Below are 20582 nucleotides of genomic sequence, written 5' to 3'. Positions count from 1 at the left end.
GGGAGGAGGGGGGAGGCCATGTGCTGCGTATGTTATTAGATTAAAACAAATGAGGTCTGGTCCTTTGCCAGAGAAATTATTCGAATACTACCTATCGAATCTGTAGATAGACAATTGGTCTTTGTTACTGTGTCTAAAAATCCTAGAATATGCATAACTCCACGGCCATCGAGTTAAACATGGTATATGCAGACTAAACTGCTTGATGAAAACAGTAACTAAAATGTGTAGTTAAATGCAAAGTCGGGGCCAACAAGCGAAAAGGGTTGGTACATGGGAACGAAATAGATAGCACAATAGACTAACGAAAAGGAACAACAATACATAAAAATCGAGAACTAAGCTACGGAGGCAGTCCAAAAATATGATCAAATCGAGATAGAAAGCCGACAGAAGGCCCAAAGTGAAAAATAGCACAATAACCCATAAGCATGGACAAAAATCAGAAAATACGTAATACGGAAACCATGGGATCATTGCCCAGCTCGTTTGGGCCTTGCAAGTTCGCTAGCAACGTCCAATTTACGCTTAATGCAATCAGCACCAAACTCACGTGCATCTTTAACAGTTGGCTCCCTTTTCTCCACCTCCGCTGTGGGCTTTGGTTGTGTGCGCCTCTCGCTATTACCAGCAACCGAGACCTTGGCCACATCCATTCCCCATTCTGTACTCCACGCTTTCTTGCGAGCTAACTTCGCATCACCAATTCTAGTGCTAGTTGATGATCCGGCTAAACGGTGTCGTACGGCCTCTGATACTGGTTTGCCCTCTGCAATCGCGGTACGGAGCTCGCTACCACTAGTCCTTTCCTTTTGCTTCTCTTTTTGCTTCTCCTTTTGCCTTTCCTTCTCCTTCCATTCGGATTTCTTTTCGTGTATCCATCTCTTCATCTCCGATTGGAAGGCCTCGCCACTCACGCCTTTGCGAGTGAGCTCCATTGTTTGGCTCGACGGTCGAAAGGATTCACGGTAAATCTCGGGCCTTCGGACTCGTCTGACGAAGACAATAGTAATTTGCGTTTCTTGATTCGAGATTGGGACGAGGAAGAAGACTGGCCGCTCGGAAGAGGTGAGGAAGAATCCTTGCGCTTACCCAAGAGGGTGAGAGGTGAATGTTTGGACTCTGGATCGTTCCTTTCCATACGTGAAGGCACGGGGAAAGGTTTAGTTGTCTTGGATGCGGAAGAAAGTGACTTGAGAGTGGTACTGGAATTGGCATTTGACACCGTATCGTTGACTCCACCTGAGTTGGGACTCGACTTAACAGCATTGCTCCACATCCCCCCAACCTTGCTCATCTTTGGTTTATCGACCGGATTTCGAGGAGCCGTCAATGCCTTCTCTATCACGCTGGATATTGAGATGTTTCTAGAACTAGAAGCGATCACTGAAATGGGTGATCTCTTAGAAGAAGAATCCGCAGGCAATTGGTAGATGGCAATTTGGTGCTGTTGATCAGCGCAGACGAGTTTGAAGATCCAAGGGCGGAGCGAGATACCAAGCTAGCAATATCTTTTGAATGCGATTGAGCTGTGCCTTTAACACCTGACCGAACGGTCCTCCCCGGATTGCCCTGAACAGTATCCTTCCCGGTAGATGAGCCAGGCAGTTCCCGTACCGGTAAATCCGCCAAGGTCTGAGACTTTTCGGGTCCAAAAACCTTGTTGGGGCTCTCTCTAGTTGAATTTGCGTCCTTATGCACAGGTGCATTCGCCCGCGCTCCGGTAGGAGTTATGACCGTATCCGAGCGCGTTAGTTTGAGGACGCCAGGGATGGAAATGGAATTTGATTGGGAGGTGGCCAAGACTTTGATTGATTTCGTATCAGGGGAAAGGTCACCCCGCGCCGACTGGCTAACTCTGGATAAGTCACCAGGGGACGTTTGCTCGAGCTTCGGGGTCGATATCATATCGACAGAGTTGGTAAATGTCGCTGCCATATTTTCATTTGGCTTCGCGGATGGAGTATGAGGCTTCTGGGACTTTGAACCTTTTAATTGACTATCGTCTTGGCCGGGCTCAGTCGTTTCACGCAGGTGTTCCTCGCCCCCTTTACCATCAACGGATGCTTCGACCGCGCCATACTTCTGGGTTTCTTGCCACGCGCTTTGCTGCTTCGATTTCTGACCAGTGCGCACTGAACTGACTGAAGGTCTCGTATGTCGCTTAGGATCGATTGGGGCTGCTGATCGGCGTCGCAGGGGAGGAGGGTCAGCAAATTCCTTTCCAGACCGGGTTCTACGACCTAAAATGACTGGCACGTCGTCTAATCGAATAAGGCGTGAATGATCGGGGGACCTACCGAGTAATAAAAATCATTATATCAGGTTAGAATTTTATTCCTTGAAGTAAACAATTCACTTACTCTTCGGTTTGTACCCATCCAACCCAACCTGGTTGGTGCGCCTGTCGTTTCCTTCGAGGAGGTGTGCTGGGGTTGCGAGTTTGAGAAGCACCAGCCACAGGAGTAGTGGTTCTGCTTGTGTTGGACACACTCGTGGCAGTGTTCTTTCCTTTGCCTTGAGCTTTGCTCTGGGGAGCTGAGTGTGTACTTGTGCTTGAACTAAGGTCGGGGGAATCGGAACTTGACTCGGAACTTGACTCTGAGCTCGATACTGAGCTTGACTCTGAATCAGAGTTCGAGTCGAGAGTTGAAAACGAGAAACCAGGAAGATTTGACAAATCAAGCTCGAAATTTGGCATAGGGAGTTGACCTGTGCTGAGGACTGATAGAGATACAGGGGCTATGTAACGTTCGTCGGCGGGAGCTTTGGATGCATTAGAAGACGTATCGGGAGGAGAGAGGAGCTGGAGTGAAGGAGTGGATACAGAAGCCGCAGTAGGAGGAGCAGCACTGATAGTAAGCCGCAGTTTCTTTGTGGTTGGAACGTCTCCCAGGGCTGTGGCCTTGATCTTCTTCGTCGTGGTGGTGGAGTCAGCAGACGTCACAATAGCATCCACAGAGGCTGTTGAGCGTTTGACCAATGTGGAAACAGGGCCATGATCCTCTCGCTCATCCCCCCCTTGCTGGCGCCTCATTCGTTCCTGAAGCGACAGGCTGAGAATACTGACGCCCATTTCAACTAGTGGAACGAGTGTCCGGCGTTTAGTTCGTTTACTGGACCGCTTTGCACATTGCTGTGGTGAGGCTGAGAGAGGGGCATCAGCAGAGTGAGGTTCGGGTATACTTGGTACAGTGGGTGTTGACTCCTCGGCCGGAAGATCGTCGCAGCCAAGTGCGCGTGCCACTTCCTCAGGGGTATTCCAGCCAAACATTCCGCCTAAAATATGGGTTGCATCACGCCGAACCTTATGTCGCGGCCTTTCGTAGATCGCTACAATGTTCGGCACAGGCCTGTCATCCCGAGCAAACATACGCGAAGATACGATGCTACGTCCCCCCTGCATCGCGAGGGAGATGGTTTCGCAGTGATGATAGGGTGTAAAGTGTTTTGGGTAAGAGGCTACAATCAGGCTGTGGTGGTCGCAGGGAGCAGGCAAGTCTGTTGGCTCGTGTTTCTCACCACAAAGTCACGTGATCGCTGAAAATAGGGGGAGTGATCTGATAGTGACTGTTCGGGCGTTTTTTTGTCTGTTTTGTATAGCTTCCTGTTCTAGATACCTCATATTAACTGTCCGCAACCAGCGATCATTTTTTTGAAATTTTAAAACACTGATCTACATGGCAGATAAGGAGCCTACATCCGCTGGGTTCCAGCCATAAACACATACCCTAAGCCCTACCAAACAAATGACTCGGCCTGATATCCATATGTACTCCATCAGCATCTGTATTCTCACTGCCTGTACTGATTGATTGCCAATAAATACCTCACCTTGCACACGCTCCTTGAGCAAGGTTACGTTGGATGAGGTTGCACTGGCGCCCAGCGCATTAGCTGTGTAAATCGACTGTGAAGTGGCTCCGGTAGTTCTCTGTACTAGTATCAAGTCAGCTAAACTATGTTAGAATACAAAATTTTAAGTCTGGCCAGGGAAATCGATAGGATGCCTCTCCATAGCTCACGGCCGCCCCGCACCAAAAGCACCTATGCGTACGTCCCACGAACTTCTACCAACGACTTCAAGCTGGGACAGACTAGCTTGAGAATGTACCAAAGTCTAAGATGCACCTATAGTGCCTTATAATATTACATATATTACATGTGTAAACTTGGTTGCAACACTTGCTAAACCTACTCCACCCTTCGTCATTCGCTACAACGTACTTGGTTCCAGAAGCCCGTCGGCCAGTCTGGGGTAACTTGGCAGATTCAGCTAGGCTATGCATGATTGGACTCACTGTTTTGGTGGTATTGCCTTCTGTTAACGTGGTAAACTTTGTCGACACTGTCCTCTATACTTGATTTGATCGTTATCGTGTCACCCTTGACGATTGGGATTCTATCCCTATCTATGCCGACCAGTAAGTGTGTTTTATTCGCAGCAATACTTTTTTTTATAGAAATACGGAACCAAACTAGAATCCAAAAAGACTAAAGGAATCCGTTCCCAATTTTGATTGCTCAGCAATCCTACTGAGTTACTTAGATTATTTCCTAGACATGATCGATTACATCCAACTAATACGGGTTATAGCCACTCTGCCTGAGTCTAAAATCGCTGTTGGCCGCATTATATTCACCCAGCGTGTTGAAGCTCTACAAGATCGAACACACACAAAATTGCTACTATGCAAGGGTGGCGATTGTCTCGTTTCATAATAAAATGACCTTGAGTAGTCCAAAATCTACTATTCAAGAGCAACACTTGCCCCGAGCTCGTTCATGCCAGGTTTCCTGAGGCCCGACAGGTACCCCCCTTGACCTTGGGTTTAGTTTGGTCTCTTTGCACATATATAATTGGTCTCGGTCTTTCAACCGGTTGAATATCTCTGCATTCGATACAACCGTTGAATGAAGGGTAGATTCTGTGGTCATACGTAACACTCACCATGTACTAACTTCTGGAATGCATTATCAACGTTGGTACCTCGTTTTCCTGATACCTCAGCAAAGAGTAAGTCATGTTCGACTTCATATGTAATCACGGTTAGGCTAGAGCACATCCTCGTGTACAGCGAGCTGCTTACGTGCGAATGCCCGAGCAGAGTTTGTCTCTACTGTTCTCTCTCCTGTTCGGTCGACTTGGTTTCCGATCAGTATAATTGGTGCATTTTCATCAACGTGTGCGCGAACTTCAGTCAGCCATTCAAGACATTTATCGAAGGATTCCGTGTCGGCAATACTGTACACAAGAAAGACCCCGTGGGTACCACGATAGAGTCTACCAACTCCCCATCAGCATACCCACACAAAGGCGTAGTAATGAAAACACCTACGGCTTGGTCATTGCACGAAAAGCCTCTTGGCCAGCTGTAATATAATATATGCATCAGACTTGAACAACCGGCCAATGTGATGGGCCGACCTGTATCCCATAACACAGTCTTGACGAGTTCTCCGTGGGCAGTCATAAAACGATTGGCGATATCCATACTTGGACCAACTGTACTGGACAAAGTCTCGAGCCGCTCTTCTTCGGGTTTGGTAAAGTATTGCAACACTAGGCATATGTCGATGAACATAACTTTTCTCTCACTCACGCAGCGGCGACCACTCACTCATCGACTTTCCCACGCTCCTCTGTCCAACAGTAATGATTTTGAACTGATAGTACGACTCTTCCTCTGCGGCCAATCGTTCATGTCCGATAGGGAGGACAGTCACATCAAGCTTGGCTATTGCCCGTTATGTCAGGAACGATCAACCGCAGCCAACAGACAAGCACTTACGCGGACGATCTTCACAAAGGCGAAGCTCGACTCCAAGCTCTCCAACTACTTGCGAAAATAACACAGGTCGGAACTCTGCCCATGTTACCCCGGAAGATGTTTGGACACGTGTGGTGAGCCAACGCCGGCGTTGCGAGGAACCAGGTGGGAAATATTGCTCGAACGCTTCTTTAGAGGATATCAAAGCTGTCTGATATCAATCTATATAAGTAAGATGTACTCATAGAACACTTTTACTTGCTTCGTAATCATTTGTCCAAGGAATCAGGGCAGTATGCGATGTGGCTTCTGCATCCTCTGATGGGCAGTAAGTGACAGTTAGCAACCGAATCTTCCCTAGGGCTGGGCTATATGGCGGCAAGCTCTAGGTGTCATATTAGATACGAGTTGGTATATAGTGTGGATTCTTTTGTTTTACCGGAGTATGCGATGGTTGTGGCCGCTCAGGCGCAGTATTGTCAATGGCTCCCAAGGGATCCCCCTCGCTCAATCCCTGCAGTTGGCGGGTATCAACCATGGTGAAAATGGGGCCTAATTGTGATTAAAAGGTGTGTTTATGGGAATGATAAGACGATGGTAGAAGCAAACTCGATGACCAAGGGAGCCACAGGGGGATCTGAGGCTGTGTATTGATCGAAGGCAATAAGTCAGGTGACCGTACTCTCTCATTCCTCTAATTTGTAATTTGTAAATAAAGGTTTGCCTAAAGTCAGCACTCCTAACCCGCAGATTCTTGACTTCCAGATTTTGCATTGAAAAGGTGCGTGTTGCGCCACTTTACTATTGGTTTATAAGCTCGACTAATGTCTTCCCATACTGCAACCAAAGGCTCCGACTGTAGATCTCAAAGGGTCGATCGATGTGCTCGAATCGAAATTTCCGCGCATGGGCTTAGGACTATCTTATTCTTTCGCCGAACTTTAAGATAAATTTAGAACACGCTCATGCTCTACGGAACTTGCTTTCCTGAAAATATTCATTTTGTAGAAAGTTCGTCCCGGCCGTAGCATTTCTAATTTGTAGCCAAATACACAACGTGTGTCGGGACGAATGGCCTCTGCTATCAATGTGTTGAAATCTGTAGAGTGTACGAGATTGTTCTGCAATCGATTCAAGTGGTGAACCATCGGTGTATGCGCAGCATGTGGAGTACACATAAGCCATATCTGTAGAGTATAAAAGGGCCACGTTCGACCCCCTAATGCTAAACGGATCCTATTCTTGTAATGACTCAGTATTTGCTCTTATACAATCTGCTGACTGTATGCATAAATTGAATTGTTATTTCAACACCGTGTGCCAAAAGCGTACGTTGAAGTTGCACAGTTTGAGAAACCTTGCCTACGACTACTTTCCTTCCGGTCAATTCGCAAGATCTGATCGCCGGCATTACGACACCCTTTGGATTTTTTTGCATTTCAGGAGCCCTTTCTGGGCACTTATCTCATGATAAATTACTAAAAAGATATGTATTCAATGTCTCGAAGGGGCCGAGAAGCTAGTCAAGTATGCTCACTTGCCATAAGGGTCCTAAAAGCTCCCTCGACGTTTGTGCCTTCTTTTGCTGAGGTCTCAACAAAAGTGAACTTATAACGGTCTGAGAACAAGTTAGAGGGATGGGTGTCTCTGGATGTCTAAACCCTCGAAACCAAAGATATGATATCCACCCGCATAGCTCTGTCCTTCTTTCGTTGTGACCTCTCTTTGATCTTCGAGATCGAGTTGTTACCCACAAGAATAACTGGTATTTGCCCAAGATTTTGAACACGCTCTTCGAGCACCCCCCGCCAGCTTTCGCAGGGATTGAAGGTTTCTCTCTTTGCCAAGTTGTAGACCAACATTACCCCGTTAACTTCCCGGTAAAGCCTGCTCTTCTGGTAAGCTTCATGAGTGGTCGCTCTCTGAGAATAAACTTACGAAGGGGTGATTGAGTGATAAGTTTCTTGACCGACTGTGATTGATGTCTAAGTTGGGGGTACCAAGACTTTCTAATCAGGCTTACCAGTGTCCCATATCTCTGCCTTCAACAAAACACCGTCTTTCGTCATAAAACGACTCGAGATGTCCATTCGAAGTTTGGTTGTGGCTTGCAGTGTATCCAGTCTATCTGTATCCGGTTTCATCAGGTATTGAAGCACTACATACGTGTGATCAGCCTTACGCTCAATATTTTTGGGGTTTTTGGAAACACACGCATCGTTTTTCCTACTCCTGAAGGTCCGATAACAATTATCTTAAACTGGTAGTAGGCATCCTCGTCGTGCCCGAGCGGAAGGACAGATATGGCTACCGAGGATCCGGATATCAACGAGATCGTTCATATAACAGAGCCAAGTGCTTACATCCAAGCTGATCATTTTCTCTTAGTCTAAGCTCGTCCTTATCTTCGAGTCTCCTAGCAATAGTTGGAAACATATCTGCGTCCAACTCTGTTCAGTTGCATCCGTCCGATCGTTTGAAGGCTAACCATCGGAATTCATTTTCAGTACTCTTGGGGAAAAGTCTTTTCAACTTGGTTTTAGCCGACTACAATGCTTGCTATGTTTTTAGGTGAGAGTCTCAGTACTGTTGCGAATAACACAAGCAGCCAGGTAACGTACATTGTAATCATCAGTCCAGGGGATAAAGACGCGGTGCCACCGTGACTCTTGACCCAGCGGGGTGTACAAGATAGTAATAAGCCTATCATTTTCGTGGCTTACATCAACTATCCTGAGTTCTCAAAAGAGGTTTGGAAAACAATAAACGCAATGACAGAGCTGGGATGAGGTGGCTAAACCTAGTCGCATGTTGGGGTTTATCAACTATCGGTAGGCGATAATCGGGTGTGTTTTCTGAGCTTCTCTAGTATCGTGCGTAGAGGCCTTTATTAGGTTCTGTACTCTACGCTCTGATTACATATAGTAATATTAATATGTGGTTGATTGATCTATCGACCACTCACGCCACATGCGTATGACATAATCAGTCCTCAATCACGTGTCGGCGTTTATTGCCTTTACCGACGTGTCAGGCTGCGGAGAAAGAGACACGACACGACACAACCTCACATACCTGAGCATCAAAATATGGTGAAGCTCCTTGGGCTGTTGTCTGCGGCATGGTATGCAGTGAGCCATGTTGCCGCCATCTCGAGCACAGGAAACTCGGTGTTGGTCGTCTTGGATCCGAAATTGAAGCGAGACGATTATTCCGCTTTCTTTAATGGGCTCAAAAGTACGCATTTTAGACCAAATTTCTATAGCATTTATTGAGGTAATGCCCTGCCCTTTATAGAACGGGGGTACAACTTGACGTTCCGGGCGCCGAAAGACGTGTCACCGGCAATTGCTGAATTCGACGTCCCCGCGTTCTCGCATGTCATTCTGTTTGCTCCAAACAGTAAAGGTCAGTATATGTGATACTTCAATGCGTGCATCCCAATAAACACATATTACGTCTATAAGCTTTCGCGAACGACATTACACCTCAAAGTCTCGTCAAGCTCCTTGCTCAAGGGACCAACGTGCTATTTGCTCTCTCTTCAAAATCGACTCCTATATCATCATTGGCAACTGAATTCGGGCTGTCTCTTCCGCCTCCAAACACGCCTCTCATCTCGCACTTCCCATCCCGCCCCGCTCCCCACACACTCTTCCAATTTCATTATCTCAAGCACACCCACTTGTCACGCCAAACCTTCCACCTATCCTCTTCTCGGGCGTCAACTTTGCATTAAACGATAACCCTCGAGTGTTTTCGATTTTGCGTGCCCCAGTGGAGAGTTTCGCAGCCGACTCTGAAGACGATGTAAACGCCGAGACTGTTGCGGAGATGGCAGACCGAGGCGGCGAGGGCTTCTGGGCGGGGAACAGCATGTCAGTTGTCGCCGGATTCCAAGTCGCCGGGGGCGCTCGTGCAGCCTGGGTAGGAGGCGTGAGCGTGTTCAGTGATGAATTTGCCAAGGCAGAGGTCTCTCCGTGAGTTTTTAGCTTTCATCACATCGTCATCCGCCCTGATTTAACCGCATTTGACCGATAATCAGTGGTAAACCCTCTGGCAATGCCCAGTTCAGTCAAGATCTTGCTAGCTGGACATTCCAAGAATCTCTAGTGTACCGTATCGATAGCGTCAACCACCGTTTAGCTTCTACCCCCGCGCACAACGCCACCATCGCCCCTACTCGTTATACAGTCAAGGACAACGTTGTCTACGAAATCCACGTGTCCAAGTTCGACGGGCAAACTGGAGAGTGGACTCCCGATTCTGGAATCGAGGATATGCAATTGGACTTTACCATGCTCGACCCTCACATCAGGGTTAATTTGCCTGGGGTCAAAACTGAGCCTGGTGTATATCGCGTCGAGTTCCGCGCTCCTGACCGACACGGTGTCTTCAAATTCATTGTCGACTGGAGGCGAAAAGGGTGAGAGAACGGCCTATCAAACTCAGTGCGAACCCGTTCTCACAATTGTGTCTCTCTAGATATACTTATCTTGAATCGTCGACCACCGTATCGGTTGTTCCCCCGCGACATGATGGATACCCTAGGTTTCTGTCTGCCGCGTGGCCGTACTACGTGGGTGCTATTAGCACCAGCGTTGGTTTCATTGCCTTCTGCGCCTTGTGGTTGCTTGGAGACAATACTCAAAAAGTAAAGGGCAGGAGAAAGGTTGAATAAACCACCTACGCACCATTTGAATTCTCGTCATAGAGCGTGGAAAAACACATTAATCTATGTCTGCCTTGCTTATCCTGTATACACAGCGCCGCTTGTTGTAGTTTACCCCGAATCTGCGTATTGATTAAGCAAAACAAAATGAACAAAAAGACTCCAATCTAGAGGACGTAGGTACGGATACACGTAGACATCGCACACGGCCGACTGCGACAAGACGTACAGAAATGCCTCATACACTTGCGTGAGTTAACGAACAATACAACCGTATCCATCAAATTAGCAGCACTTGCCGCCAGCGGCATTGGCGTTGTTGTCGACTGTGGGTGTCACGGTGATCGTCTCACCCCCAGTAGGCTTGATCGGATCTGCGGATGACTCAAGAGCCTTGCTGGACACGATTCGATATACCTCTGCAAAAGAGGTTTATTAGTATATACGTGACATTGATTCCGCCGGAGCTGTGCATCAAGCGGCCGATCGTACGATAGCAGTCGTGGCAACTCACCAGTTAAAATATTCTGGAATGCAGCTTCAACATTGGATGCATCCATGGCTGAAGTCTCAATAAAGAACAGCCCATGTTCAACTAAACACCTCATGGGTCAGAATTCGGCAAGCCAAAAAGGTCTTTACAAGCCTACCTGCAAGAGCCTTGGCTCCTCCGTTGGCACAGCACGCAAGTGCTTCAAATCGCTCTTATTTCCAACGAGCATAATAACAATGTTCGAGTCTGCGTGGTCGCGTAATTCCTTGAGCCAGCGAGTGACATTGACATAGGTGGCGTGCTTGGAGATGTCGTATACCAAGAGTGCGCCGACAGCTCCGCGATAGTACCTGTGAAATAGATCATGATGAGCAATTGTATTGACGAATTGCCGAAGAAAGATCGTTTGGCGGGACGAAACATAGAGCAAATGGTGTATACGGAAGACTTACGCAGAGGTAATGGCTCGATAACGCTCTTGTCCGGCTATGTAATGGGCGTGAGTCAGTGGTCCCAGTGCATGGTCGCGACCTGTCCAAACGCACCGGTATCCCAAATTTGTGCCTTTACAGTCTTGCCGTCCACATTAATTGAACGGGTGGCAAACTCGACGCCAATGGTTGATTTGGACTCGACATTATATTCATTACGTGTGAATCGAGAGAGCACTATAAACCGCCAATATATTAGTGTATTGAGTCCAGATACATTCCAAACAGAGGCATGGCGATGACAGTCAACTACCACCCAGGCACTGGGTTCATGGCAGACGCAAGACAGGGAAAAGAGACAGAACTGACAGTTCGACTTTCCGACACCAGAATCCCCGATAAGTACGACCTTGAAAAGGTAATCGTAAGCGCTGTTCTCTCCCATGTTGTTTGTTACAGAAAATTTAAAAAATGTCCAGAGAGTTCGGCAAAAGTGGAGATGGGCGAAGGTCGTCGAGCGTGGCGAGATACAAGATGGGGAACTCCCAATGGCGCTACAGGGTATTCAGGGTCTGGGTCACGGCTGGGACCTGGGACACTCCTCCATCTTGCATAATCGTCCAAAATTGGGCACATATAATATTCTCAAGTGAGCTGAAATAGCCAGTTGCTCCTCGAGAGATTTCTACTTCCAAGTCTTAGCCTCTAGCGATCACATTCAGATCGGCTAGATTATCTAATATACGGAAGGCTTATTCAACCCCAAGGATAGTGCATCACATCTTTCAGCCTTGAATACTGTCCCACTCTATCAATATTCAGATAGCAATCGTTTCAATCAAATCCAAACAATTACCGTCAATAAAACAGACTCGATGCCATTTATCATTAACCACTATCAACAAACTATCGACATTATAGTATGAAATATTAAATAAAGAGTCCTTTAGATCCCCAATAATCAGTCCACTTCTGCACATGTTCCTTTCCGAGTTCCGGCGTGGTCTTCAGAACTTGACTAAACTCTTCGGCCACCGCGGTATTGAGTCGCACAGTTCCACCAGACTCTACATTTCCACTTCCTCGCGAGACCGAAGTTCATCGTCGGCAAGCACCATCCCGTCAACGGTACTTTGGATTTTAGTACTCGGGAAGCGCTTATATCGGTCGCCTTCGGATCCCTTGAAAGACGCTGCAGCTTCGATTACAAGCTTATTCCACTCGCCAAAGCGCACAACAGGGAGCTGAGAGTTAGTGCGAGGCACGAGCGAGGCAGAGAATGCGTTCATAATATCTACCCAGGGCACAGGTCGAGGGTGGGAGGTGTGAATTACTGGCGGTAGCTCTTTGTCCCTAGTGGTGCATGTATCAAAACCGAATGGGCGGCCACATCAAGCGGGAGCCAAGAGACAGTCTGGAAGCGGAGTCAGATGCCGGCCTCGATGACGCATAAAATCAGGTATCCTACCCCTATAGCCTTCGGCAGGCAGCCTATTGACACAGAAGAACCTATGAGCGATGGTACCCAATCTGTCGTGGTCCATGCACCACTCCTGGCGTCCCCGGTAAGCTGTCCAAGTCGGACCGTACATGTTTGTAGGCCTGAATTCCTAGCTGATTCAAGGAGCTGCACGAAGACATTAGCCATTTTCATAGAAAATATTACTATCAACGCACCTTCTCGGTTACTAGCTTACTTTGCCCGTATCCGATGCTAGTTGCAGCCATCTCCGGAGTGACCGAAACCTCGCTTAGCTGCCTTCCGGGACCGGCAAAGCCTGCTACAGAGATCGATGAAGCAAATGCGAATCGTGGAAGACCGCTAGGTGCCGTAGAATGGAATGCGAGATCAAGGAGGTTTCGAGCCCCGCGGATACTTGGCTCAAAGGACTGGAGGCTAAGATTGAAGTTGACCTGCCATGCATTATGTATGATAACAGTAGCTTCTCTTCGAATCTATAAACGCACACCTGTTGGTTAGAAGCTCGTTTTATACGCGACCAACTCACTTCATCGTATGTTTCATCGCTTAGGCCAAGCTTAGGATCCTCAAGGTCGGTATCGACGAAGACCAGCTTCTCGCTTTTCAGCAAATTCAGATCCAAAAGCTTATCTTCAAAGGACGCAACCTCCCTCTCTCTATTTCCCTTGCTTGATTTACGGTTCATCGCCCACACCTTTTCGACCACATCGTTTTCCAGTAGTTGTGCAAGTAGATGAGAGCCGAGCCCGCCCGTAGTACCAGTTACGACCACACGCTCCTTCTTCACCGGCTGAATTTCACGAGCTTCTTGGCGAGGCCACTCAGCGTCGTATTTTTCGATCATGGCACGAATGCTTTGGAGCGCTTCCACAACAGGATCGACAGTAGTATCACCGTTCTTGGCGAGCTGGAAGACTAGTTGAGCAAGTTGCCTGACGGTAGGTTTTCCAAAGATAGTTTGTTGATTAATTTTTGTCGCTGCGAATTGAACCTTCGAATCTGATGAGGCATGTAGGGTGCTCTTAAGCATGCGAAGAGCATTGTAGCTGTGAGACTGCGTGGTGTGTTCAAAGATCAGGTTGTGACATCTTCGCGAATCGAAAAGGCTCACCTATCCACCCTTGCTGGAACAAATCTCCAGTACGTTGACTTCTCGACCTAAAAGATTCTGAACTCCCCTGCTGATCCAAGCTTCGATATCTTCAGTGCTATCCCATGACTGAGGAGGCTGGATTCCGTCGGTTGTACTGGAATCCTTCTCGAGGTCGAGGTACATTTCTTCAATATCACTTGCATATAGTTTGAGGCAGCCGAGCGAGGGATGGTACCCTTGGGTGTGCGTGGAAGGGGACGTGCAGGGTCTACGAGAATGATTGTCTGTTTCTCGAGGCGAGAATGAGTAGGTGACGTCTGGTTAGCACGTTCAACAAATGGCCTATATGAAGCGGTGTGAATACATGCGGTAAAATCCGCCAAAGCATGCTCACCAAATCTCCTGGATTGCCTTTAAACGCCCTTCCTTAGTTGACACAAATCATTTGCGCCTTCTTCAAGTTCAATCAATACGCCAGTTTGATTTCGCTCCCGCCCGAACATAACAGCATAGTGCACAATGGGACATTTGACAATTTCACCTCTATGATTGCGATAAATCAATTGCTTGTGCAAGGTAAATTATCAACGTACCCATAGGACCCGGGTTGGTTTTCTCGCCATTGAGAAGGATAATTTGATCATCAAGTCGCCCAACACTAATACAATGTCAGTATCCCTTTACCACATAGCTATTAGGCTACCAACAATTTCCACAAATCGGGTTTGAAAGGATGGCGGACAACTAGATCCTTGGTCCTGTACGCAGGCTTGCCGTCAATCTCAGAGTTAAGTTCGAAGGGCTTATGGTCATCTGATACCTATAATCCAGAACGGGTTGAACAATCAGCCAGTAAGTCAAACCATTGATTGTTAAACATACCACAAATACAAGCTCAAACGAATTATCCTCGTCATGTTGTGGAATGAACCGTGTATCAACGTGAGACGAGAACTTGACGTAACTCCAATCGCTGAGGTCATCCATATCCGAAACTTCATTTATGCCCCCGAACTCGGTTGCACCATAGCACGAATGGATGTGAACACCTGACTCAGGATTATTAGACCAATCAAGGGTAAAATATATGAGCGACCTGCCTTGGTCAACTAGCTTGTTACCGATCGCTTCAGCCAGAGGTCCTCCGCCAAACACCTACATGTCTTTAGTCGTCACCATCTATTAGCCAAGTTTAAAACTACTCACTACGCTCTTCATTTGACGTAGATAAGCCACAGCGGCTTCTTCTTGAGACCACATCTAGAATTATAGTCATTACTACGGGTTTAGGGTTTGCTTTGTGGGTACACCTCACCTCCAAGAATGCCGGTACGCATACCATATGTAAACATTTTGTGGCGGCTGCCGCCTCGATTGTTAAGTTTGACGTCGGTACACAGGGATGTGACTCGGGGCAAAGAGTACTTGAGTGTACCCGACATAAAGCGGTATGAAAATCTGAAGGAAAATTCCCTATAGGTCCACGTAAAAACAGCGCTCGAGACACAACATGTATCGTTCTACTCACCATCGCGTGAAATGTAGGGAGAGCCATTGTTCCGACTTTAACCCTCTTGTGCATACATCCACCCAAGTGCTAAGCGATAATAAATTAGATATCTAGATATCATGGAAATTAAAAAGAAACGCACGCTGGGTGATTATATTCTTGAATACGCCCTCGAGATGAAACTTGACCGATCTTGGCATACCTGTCGAACCAGAACTATGCAAAATATTGATGATTCCATCACCAGATATAGCTTTCAGAGGGGGAAAAGGCTTATGTTCGGATTCCTGTTCAGTATTGCCCAGTTCTGGTAAAACGCGACCCAATGATGGAAGCTCTACAAACTGAACTGAGAAATTGATTTCGGCCAAGTTGTCGGAAAGTTGGGAGATAGTGGCATCAATAGTCTGCGAGCCTCCGGCAACAACCAGTGATGTTTGAGTCGATTTCAAAAGATGAGCGATACCAGGGAGGTGTGTTCGCGGAGATATAGGGAATGGCTAATGAATAGTCCCAATTAGCTGAGCTGATAACCAATTGCTCTGGGCTAGAAACCTACAACTAAGCCTGCTCTCATGGCTCCGAGAATCATTACGATATATTCGATCGTGTGGGTCGATACAAAAATCCGATGTTAGTTCCTTGTGGAATAGTGCCACTAGGGTTCAAGATATGGGCAGCACGATGAACGGCATGCGCAAGTTGTTCGTATGTTATGTTGGTCTGAGAGGAGTCGTTGACGTCATATAGGATAGCAAACAAATGCTTCGAGTTGTGCTTCAGATGAAAATCGGCAGCATTGGAGGGGGGGATAGAGCCATCAGTTGGGGGAAAGACAAAATTAGTCGGTGCAGCCATCAATAATCGAGTATAGCTAGTTGAATGAGGCGTCTAGATGCTAAATTGCAGTAAGTTAAGAATTGAGCTTGCAGTGCAACTGTACTATTTATACTTTACCAGACTTGAAAATGTCGGCTTCATCTCCGTCTACCCCGTCATATTTCTCATGAAAGCAAAGTAGAATGACCGCCGTTACACCAGAAGGAACGCTTCGGCATCTTGGACCAATTGCGTCATAGAGTAATTTTAACCATAGCACGGTCTTATCTGGAGAAGAGCTGTGTCTCTGTCATAACGAAATGCACCGGAGCTTCAGTACTTTTGTGATTGATAATTGTGGGCGAGCTTGATCACCTCATAAATATTGAGTGATGGAAGGGAAGAGGGAGGCATCTATCGGGCCGAGAAGCAATGTTTGAAATGATCGGCCCAGGTAATTTGATTATTGATAAGACCCAACGAGTTTAGATTGCCGATGGTTATTTACCGGATCTTATTCTGGACAACGACATTCGCAAAGGACGCTCTTGTGCGCAAAGATCGAACCCAAGATAAAGTACTACCTTAACAAACGGATATCCTCGGGTGAATGGTCCCTGTCTCTACAAGTGCCATAGGTAATGGCAGACGGCACGCCCACGGGTTGACATCAGCCACATACATTCCTTCATTCTGGTGTTTTATAGGTAATCCAAGTATCTCCCCCCTGATTTCATAGCCTTGTATAGTATCTTTAGCCTAGTTGGTAGCAGCTCGCCCTAGTGGCTTTTGAATCGTGCATCTCTCGCCTGGATTGCCCTGATTCTGTACTCATAGCCGTCTCCCAAATGCATACTTGATCCTAAAGCCCTTGGGTTGCCGGTATTCAAAACAGATAATCGAGCTCGTGCTGATTATTTATATCTTTTACGCTCAGAATATTACTGGTTTCATGGTGTTGTACGGCTAGTTGAGTTGAATGGATGAAGTGAATGGATGAGGTGACCTTACATGCCAGCGGATCTTACCTCGGAAGTGTGCGTAACCGTAACCGTAACACAAGGGCAAACGCGAGGACCGTGCTCAAAATATTAATGGGTTGATCCGTTCCTTCCGATTCTACCCATCTAGCTACGATTCAAAGCCCGAAAAGTGATCCCTCACCCATTTTAAAATCTAGATCGTCGGTTTAACCCGATGTAGCATATAGTTCTTGGAGTCAGCACTGTATTCGGACTTTACCGGCCCTAAATGTTTGCGATGCCAAGAATATTTCAACTAGCGTCACCTGGCTATACCTTCAACCACCAACCCTAGGTTCTTAGAATTGTTTCGAGTGCTTCATCCCCGGATTTTGATCGTCTATTATCGTCATTAAGCCCCACATGCCACGCCAGCTGCTTGGGATCACCAGCGATGGCCAGGGTAGAGTAGTGGCTGCTCAAAAAACGTGATTATGAATAGGTATTCACTGACAGATCCATTGGGATTCGGGATATTGGTAGTTTGTTATAAGTGCCCTTTCACCAGATTCTCCTGCTTATTTCTCCCCAATCGTTTGGTGCTATTATTCTCCCACCATTCGTCCTTGGGTTATACTTTCTCATTACTATCAATTTTGTGCATCTTCAAGTCGCAAATCATGGGTTCTACTCTTCCCATAGGTCCTAGTCCCTTGATGCTCAATCTCTCAGCACTTGCTTATTTATTGGGTGTAACGCTTGTGACATGGTGTATAACGCGCTCCAGCGAGCGTTACCCTATTGGCTCTGGGAAACATTGGGTTGCCATGCCTTGGTCGCGCATCTGGCTTCTTTCAACTTTGGTTGTCTCATGGGTATACTTGATATTTAGTACGTACCTGTTTGAGAATTACTTGCGCTGCCCCTGACAGGCCTGATAAATAGCTGGAGTCCTGTTGTTCGGTGCTCCGCCCGAACAGGCATAGGCCGGTGCTCCATGGGCATGCTTGCTTGCGTCCTAGTTTACGGCGCAAGTAAAGGGCTTACATATCTATGTCTTATCGAGCGGGTGGGTAGGATACGGACTAGAATTGATTTCCTGTCGCTGACTGGACCCAACCTATAGGCACATGCTGTTTGGAGCAATGGACGCCGAAGATTACACTCTCCCGTGTATCTGACTTGCATGGCTTTATTATTGCCGGTAGGGATACCCTTTTCGCGATTAGATGCTTTCGATAACGTCATTAGTTAGGAGGGATCGCCGGAGTGATGGTTGCGCAAGGAGTCCGGTTCCTATACAATGGATACTGTATTGTGGGCATGAGTCGACTTGCGTAAGTGCAAAGAGGATCGAGAACAATAATATAAGGTGTACATACGCAGTCGCTAACAAGTTATCGACTATAGTTCAATTCTCATCATGAGCTATGACACCTTTACCAACGTACGTATCTATGATGGCAAACAAATCTAAAGCACTGAGTCAGGCTGAATATAGCTCTCATTGACACTCCTATTCATTGCGCCGCTTTTTCGTTCGACCATTCGTAATACCAGGCTTCGGACTATCGCAAAGAGGGCTGCAATGTAAGTACCAATATAGTTCGACCCGAGCCAATGTTGATCGCTGTTTTCTCTATATTAATTAGTGCATCTTTTCTGGGACTGATCATTGAAATGATCAACGGATTTATATTATTTGCTTTGGATGGCAAAGAAATGATTTGGGTATGCCTTGGAGCTTGCACAGCAGATGTGAGTACACCATCCTAATTGACCGGCAAGGGCTAAAGTCTTTTTCTTTGTCCTAGATCGTTGCCAATGCCGTACTGTTGTATTGGGCCATGGATTCCCCAAGTTCTTCGTCCAAAAATAGGTCCCACTCGATCCACTTTTCATCTATACAGCGTACAAATCCTGCTGAAATTATTGTAAATCAAACAGTAGGTAGTATTGTGGATACGGAGGCTAGACAGAAGAACCCCGCTCGACTCGGTGCACTGAGGGATTGTGCTGTGCATATGAGCATACCAGAAGACCCCTTTTCTGACGATAGCACCATCGCGTCTTCGGAATGTGTTCCAACTTTGGGGCGCCCCAAGCCTGTTTTGGTGATTTCTAAATACTTTCATCCTGGCCAAAATATTCAGATGGAAGGATCTACCAGGTGTCTTGCTTCCAATAGTCATGTGAGTGTATGCCCTGATGTTCAAAATCTTCAGTACTAAATACAAGATCACCCAAGAGAGTTACTAGTACTGTAAATATGGAAGCAACGCATATCCACCAACTTGGCCGTTGTGGATTTGCTTGCTATGACGGGCTTTCGAAAACCCGACGATGGTCAGCTTGAAATTCACCCTTCATTTGTATGATCGATGTTTGATTGTAAGATGTTTCCCATTAAGTGTATGTCGTAGTATATTGTGTATGCGATTTTGGTACGGTAGTTTAGTAGCAATTAATAGAAATATATGGACCAGCTTATACCTTATAAGCTTTATTGTATTATTTTGATGCTATATCGGACCGAACAGCTGCAAACGTGCGGCGCAGCTTGACTCGCAGTTCTAGGCATGAGTTAAAAACAAACTATGCTACCCCGTAATTAGGTGAGCAGGCTTATAAAATTCTTGTGTATTCAAGGGTAATCAGTCCAACACGCATCTTCCAGAACCAGCTCATCGTTAATCGATAGAACATACGAGCTACTAGATATGGATAAGAAACAAGCAAACAAAAGGATCATAGAAGAGACGAAGAGATAATTATAGACTCCGTCTCAAATTTTGCTACCATTGAACAGCCATTTTCACTGATAAACACGGCGTCGATCACATGTAATAAAGAAACTCGCCCCCATTTGACGATCCCAAATGGTGGTCTGGATTCCGAACCTTCTTGCTAGTACAGACTTGAACAAGTAGACTGTCAAAATGATTTTCTGTACCAAAAGTCAGTATACGTAGACGAGGTCTTCAAGTTGTGTAAATCTCTGATGTGCTCTTGCCCGGTAACTACCTTGAATTTAATGATCAATCCAGCACCCGAACTCTGTATGGTCTCCACCAAACAATCGCTCGGCTTTCTTTTCAACAGAATCGTTGCGATATACTAGTCTGTGGAGAAAGTAGAAAATTATCGCTGAGTTCGTCTAGGTTTCCCCAATTTGACGATTCCAACTTGGTTTTTGTTAGATGTCACAAGTCACATCTAGTGGGGAAAAAGCTGTCCTTTAGGGTCGCCAAAACGGACTAGGTTGAGACCCTCTGCTACTTTTTCACTGCTACGCCTCATTTGGTTCTGCTTCGTGATCAATCTCATTATATATCCCCCCTTCTTGCC

At 46.6% G+C, this 20582-nt stretch overlaps 7 protein-coding genes across 7 annotated transcripts; 2 read left to right on the top strand and 5 right to left on the bottom strand.

The window, feature by feature from the left end:
* Positions 1-473: 473 nt before the first annotated feature.
* On the bottom strand, positions 474-3406 carry RhiXN_01360 (uncharacterized protein; the record flags this gene model as incomplete). Its single annotated transcript, XM_043321179.1, has 4 exons — positions 474-905; positions 968-1501; positions 1555-2296; positions 2364-3406. 4 exons carry the CDS (start codon positions 3404-3406, stop codon positions 474-476), a joined length of 2751 nt encoding a protein of 916 aa, XP_043187002.1.
* A 1649-nt stretch (positions 3407-5055) lies between these two features.
* On the bottom strand, positions 5056-6309 carry RhiXN_01359 (Ras domain-containing protein; the record flags this gene model as incomplete). Its single annotated transcript, XM_043321178.1, has 7 exons — positions 5056-5284; positions 5340-5373; positions 5429-5563; positions 5622-5738; positions 5793-5978; positions 6030-6156; positions 6211-6309. 7 exons carry the CDS (start codon positions 6307-6309, stop codon positions 5056-5058), a joined length of 927 nt encoding a protein of 308 aa, XP_043187001.1.
* Positions 6310-7426: 1117 nt separating this feature from the next.
* Positions 7427-8207, bottom strand: RhiXN_01358 (Ras-related protein RABA4b; the record flags this gene model as incomplete). Its single annotated transcript, XM_043321177.1, has 5 exons — positions 7427-7658; positions 7710-7743; positions 7795-7929; positions 7986-8078; positions 8135-8207. 5 exons carry the CDS (start codon positions 8205-8207, stop codon positions 7427-7429), a joined length of 567 nt encoding a protein of 188 aa, XP_043187000.1.
* Positions 8208-8860: 653 nt separating this feature from the next.
* On the top strand, positions 8861-10452 carry RhiXN_01357 (oligosaccharyltransferase complex subunit; the record flags this gene model as incomplete). Its single annotated transcript, XM_043321176.1, has 5 exons — positions 8861-9008; positions 9069-9179; positions 9448-9751; positions 9817-10197; positions 10257-10452. The coding sequence occupies 5 exons, from the start codon at positions 8861-8863 to the stop codon at positions 10450-10452; spliced, it is 1140 nt and encodes a 379-aa protein (XP_043186999.1).
* Positions 10453-10728: 276 nt separating this feature from the next.
* RhiXN_01356 (Ras-related protein Rab-11A) lies at positions 10729-11812 on the bottom strand (the record flags this gene model as incomplete). Its single annotated transcript, XM_043321175.1, has 7 exons — positions 10729-10862; positions 10958-11038; positions 11094-11103; positions 11160-11286; positions 11389-11422; positions 11482-11604; positions 11737-11812. The coding sequence occupies 7 exons, from the start codon at positions 11810-11812 to the stop codon at positions 10729-10731; spliced, it is 585 nt and encodes a 194-aa protein (XP_043186998.1).
* Positions 11813-12434: 622 nt separating this feature from the next.
* Positions 12435-16045, bottom strand: RhiXN_01355 (L-aminoadipate-semialdehyde dehydrogenase; the record flags this gene model as incomplete). Its single annotated transcript, XM_043321174.1, has 13 exons — positions 12435-12720; positions 12867-12994; positions 13045-13323; positions 13377-13904; positions 13995-14260; positions 14537-14601; positions 14651-14763; positions 14826-15098; positions 15150-15203; positions 15259-15367; positions 15528-15540; positions 15596-15953; positions 16013-16045. 13 exons carry the CDS (start codon positions 16043-16045, stop codon positions 12435-12437), a joined length of 2505 nt encoding a protein of 834 aa, XP_043186997.1.
* Positions 16046-18287: 2242 nt separating this feature from the next.
* Positions 18288-19465, top strand: RhiXN_01354 (uncharacterized protein; the record flags this gene model as incomplete). The annotated part of the gene is made up of 8 exons (XM_043321173.1): positions 18288-18303; positions 18361-18438; positions 18490-18571; positions 18645-18681; positions 18736-18824; positions 18887-18992; positions 19049-19426; positions 19460-19465. The coding sequence occupies 8 exons, from the start codon at positions 18288-18290 to the stop codon at positions 19463-19465; spliced, it is 792 nt and encodes a 263-aa protein (XP_043186996.1).
* Between the last annotated feature and the right edge of the window lie 1117 nt (positions 19466-20582).

The sequence above is a fragment of the Rhizoctonia solani genome, chromosome 16 (genome assembly GCF_016906535.1).
Source record: "Rhizoctonia solani chromosome 16, complete sequence".
Taxonomy (NCBI): domain Eukaryota; kingdom Fungi; phylum Basidiomycota; class Agaricomycetes; order Cantharellales; family Ceratobasidiaceae; genus Rhizoctonia; species Rhizoctonia solani.
Note: the sequence above shows the minus strand (reverse complement) of the source record. Positions and strands in the feature narration are given on the sequence as shown.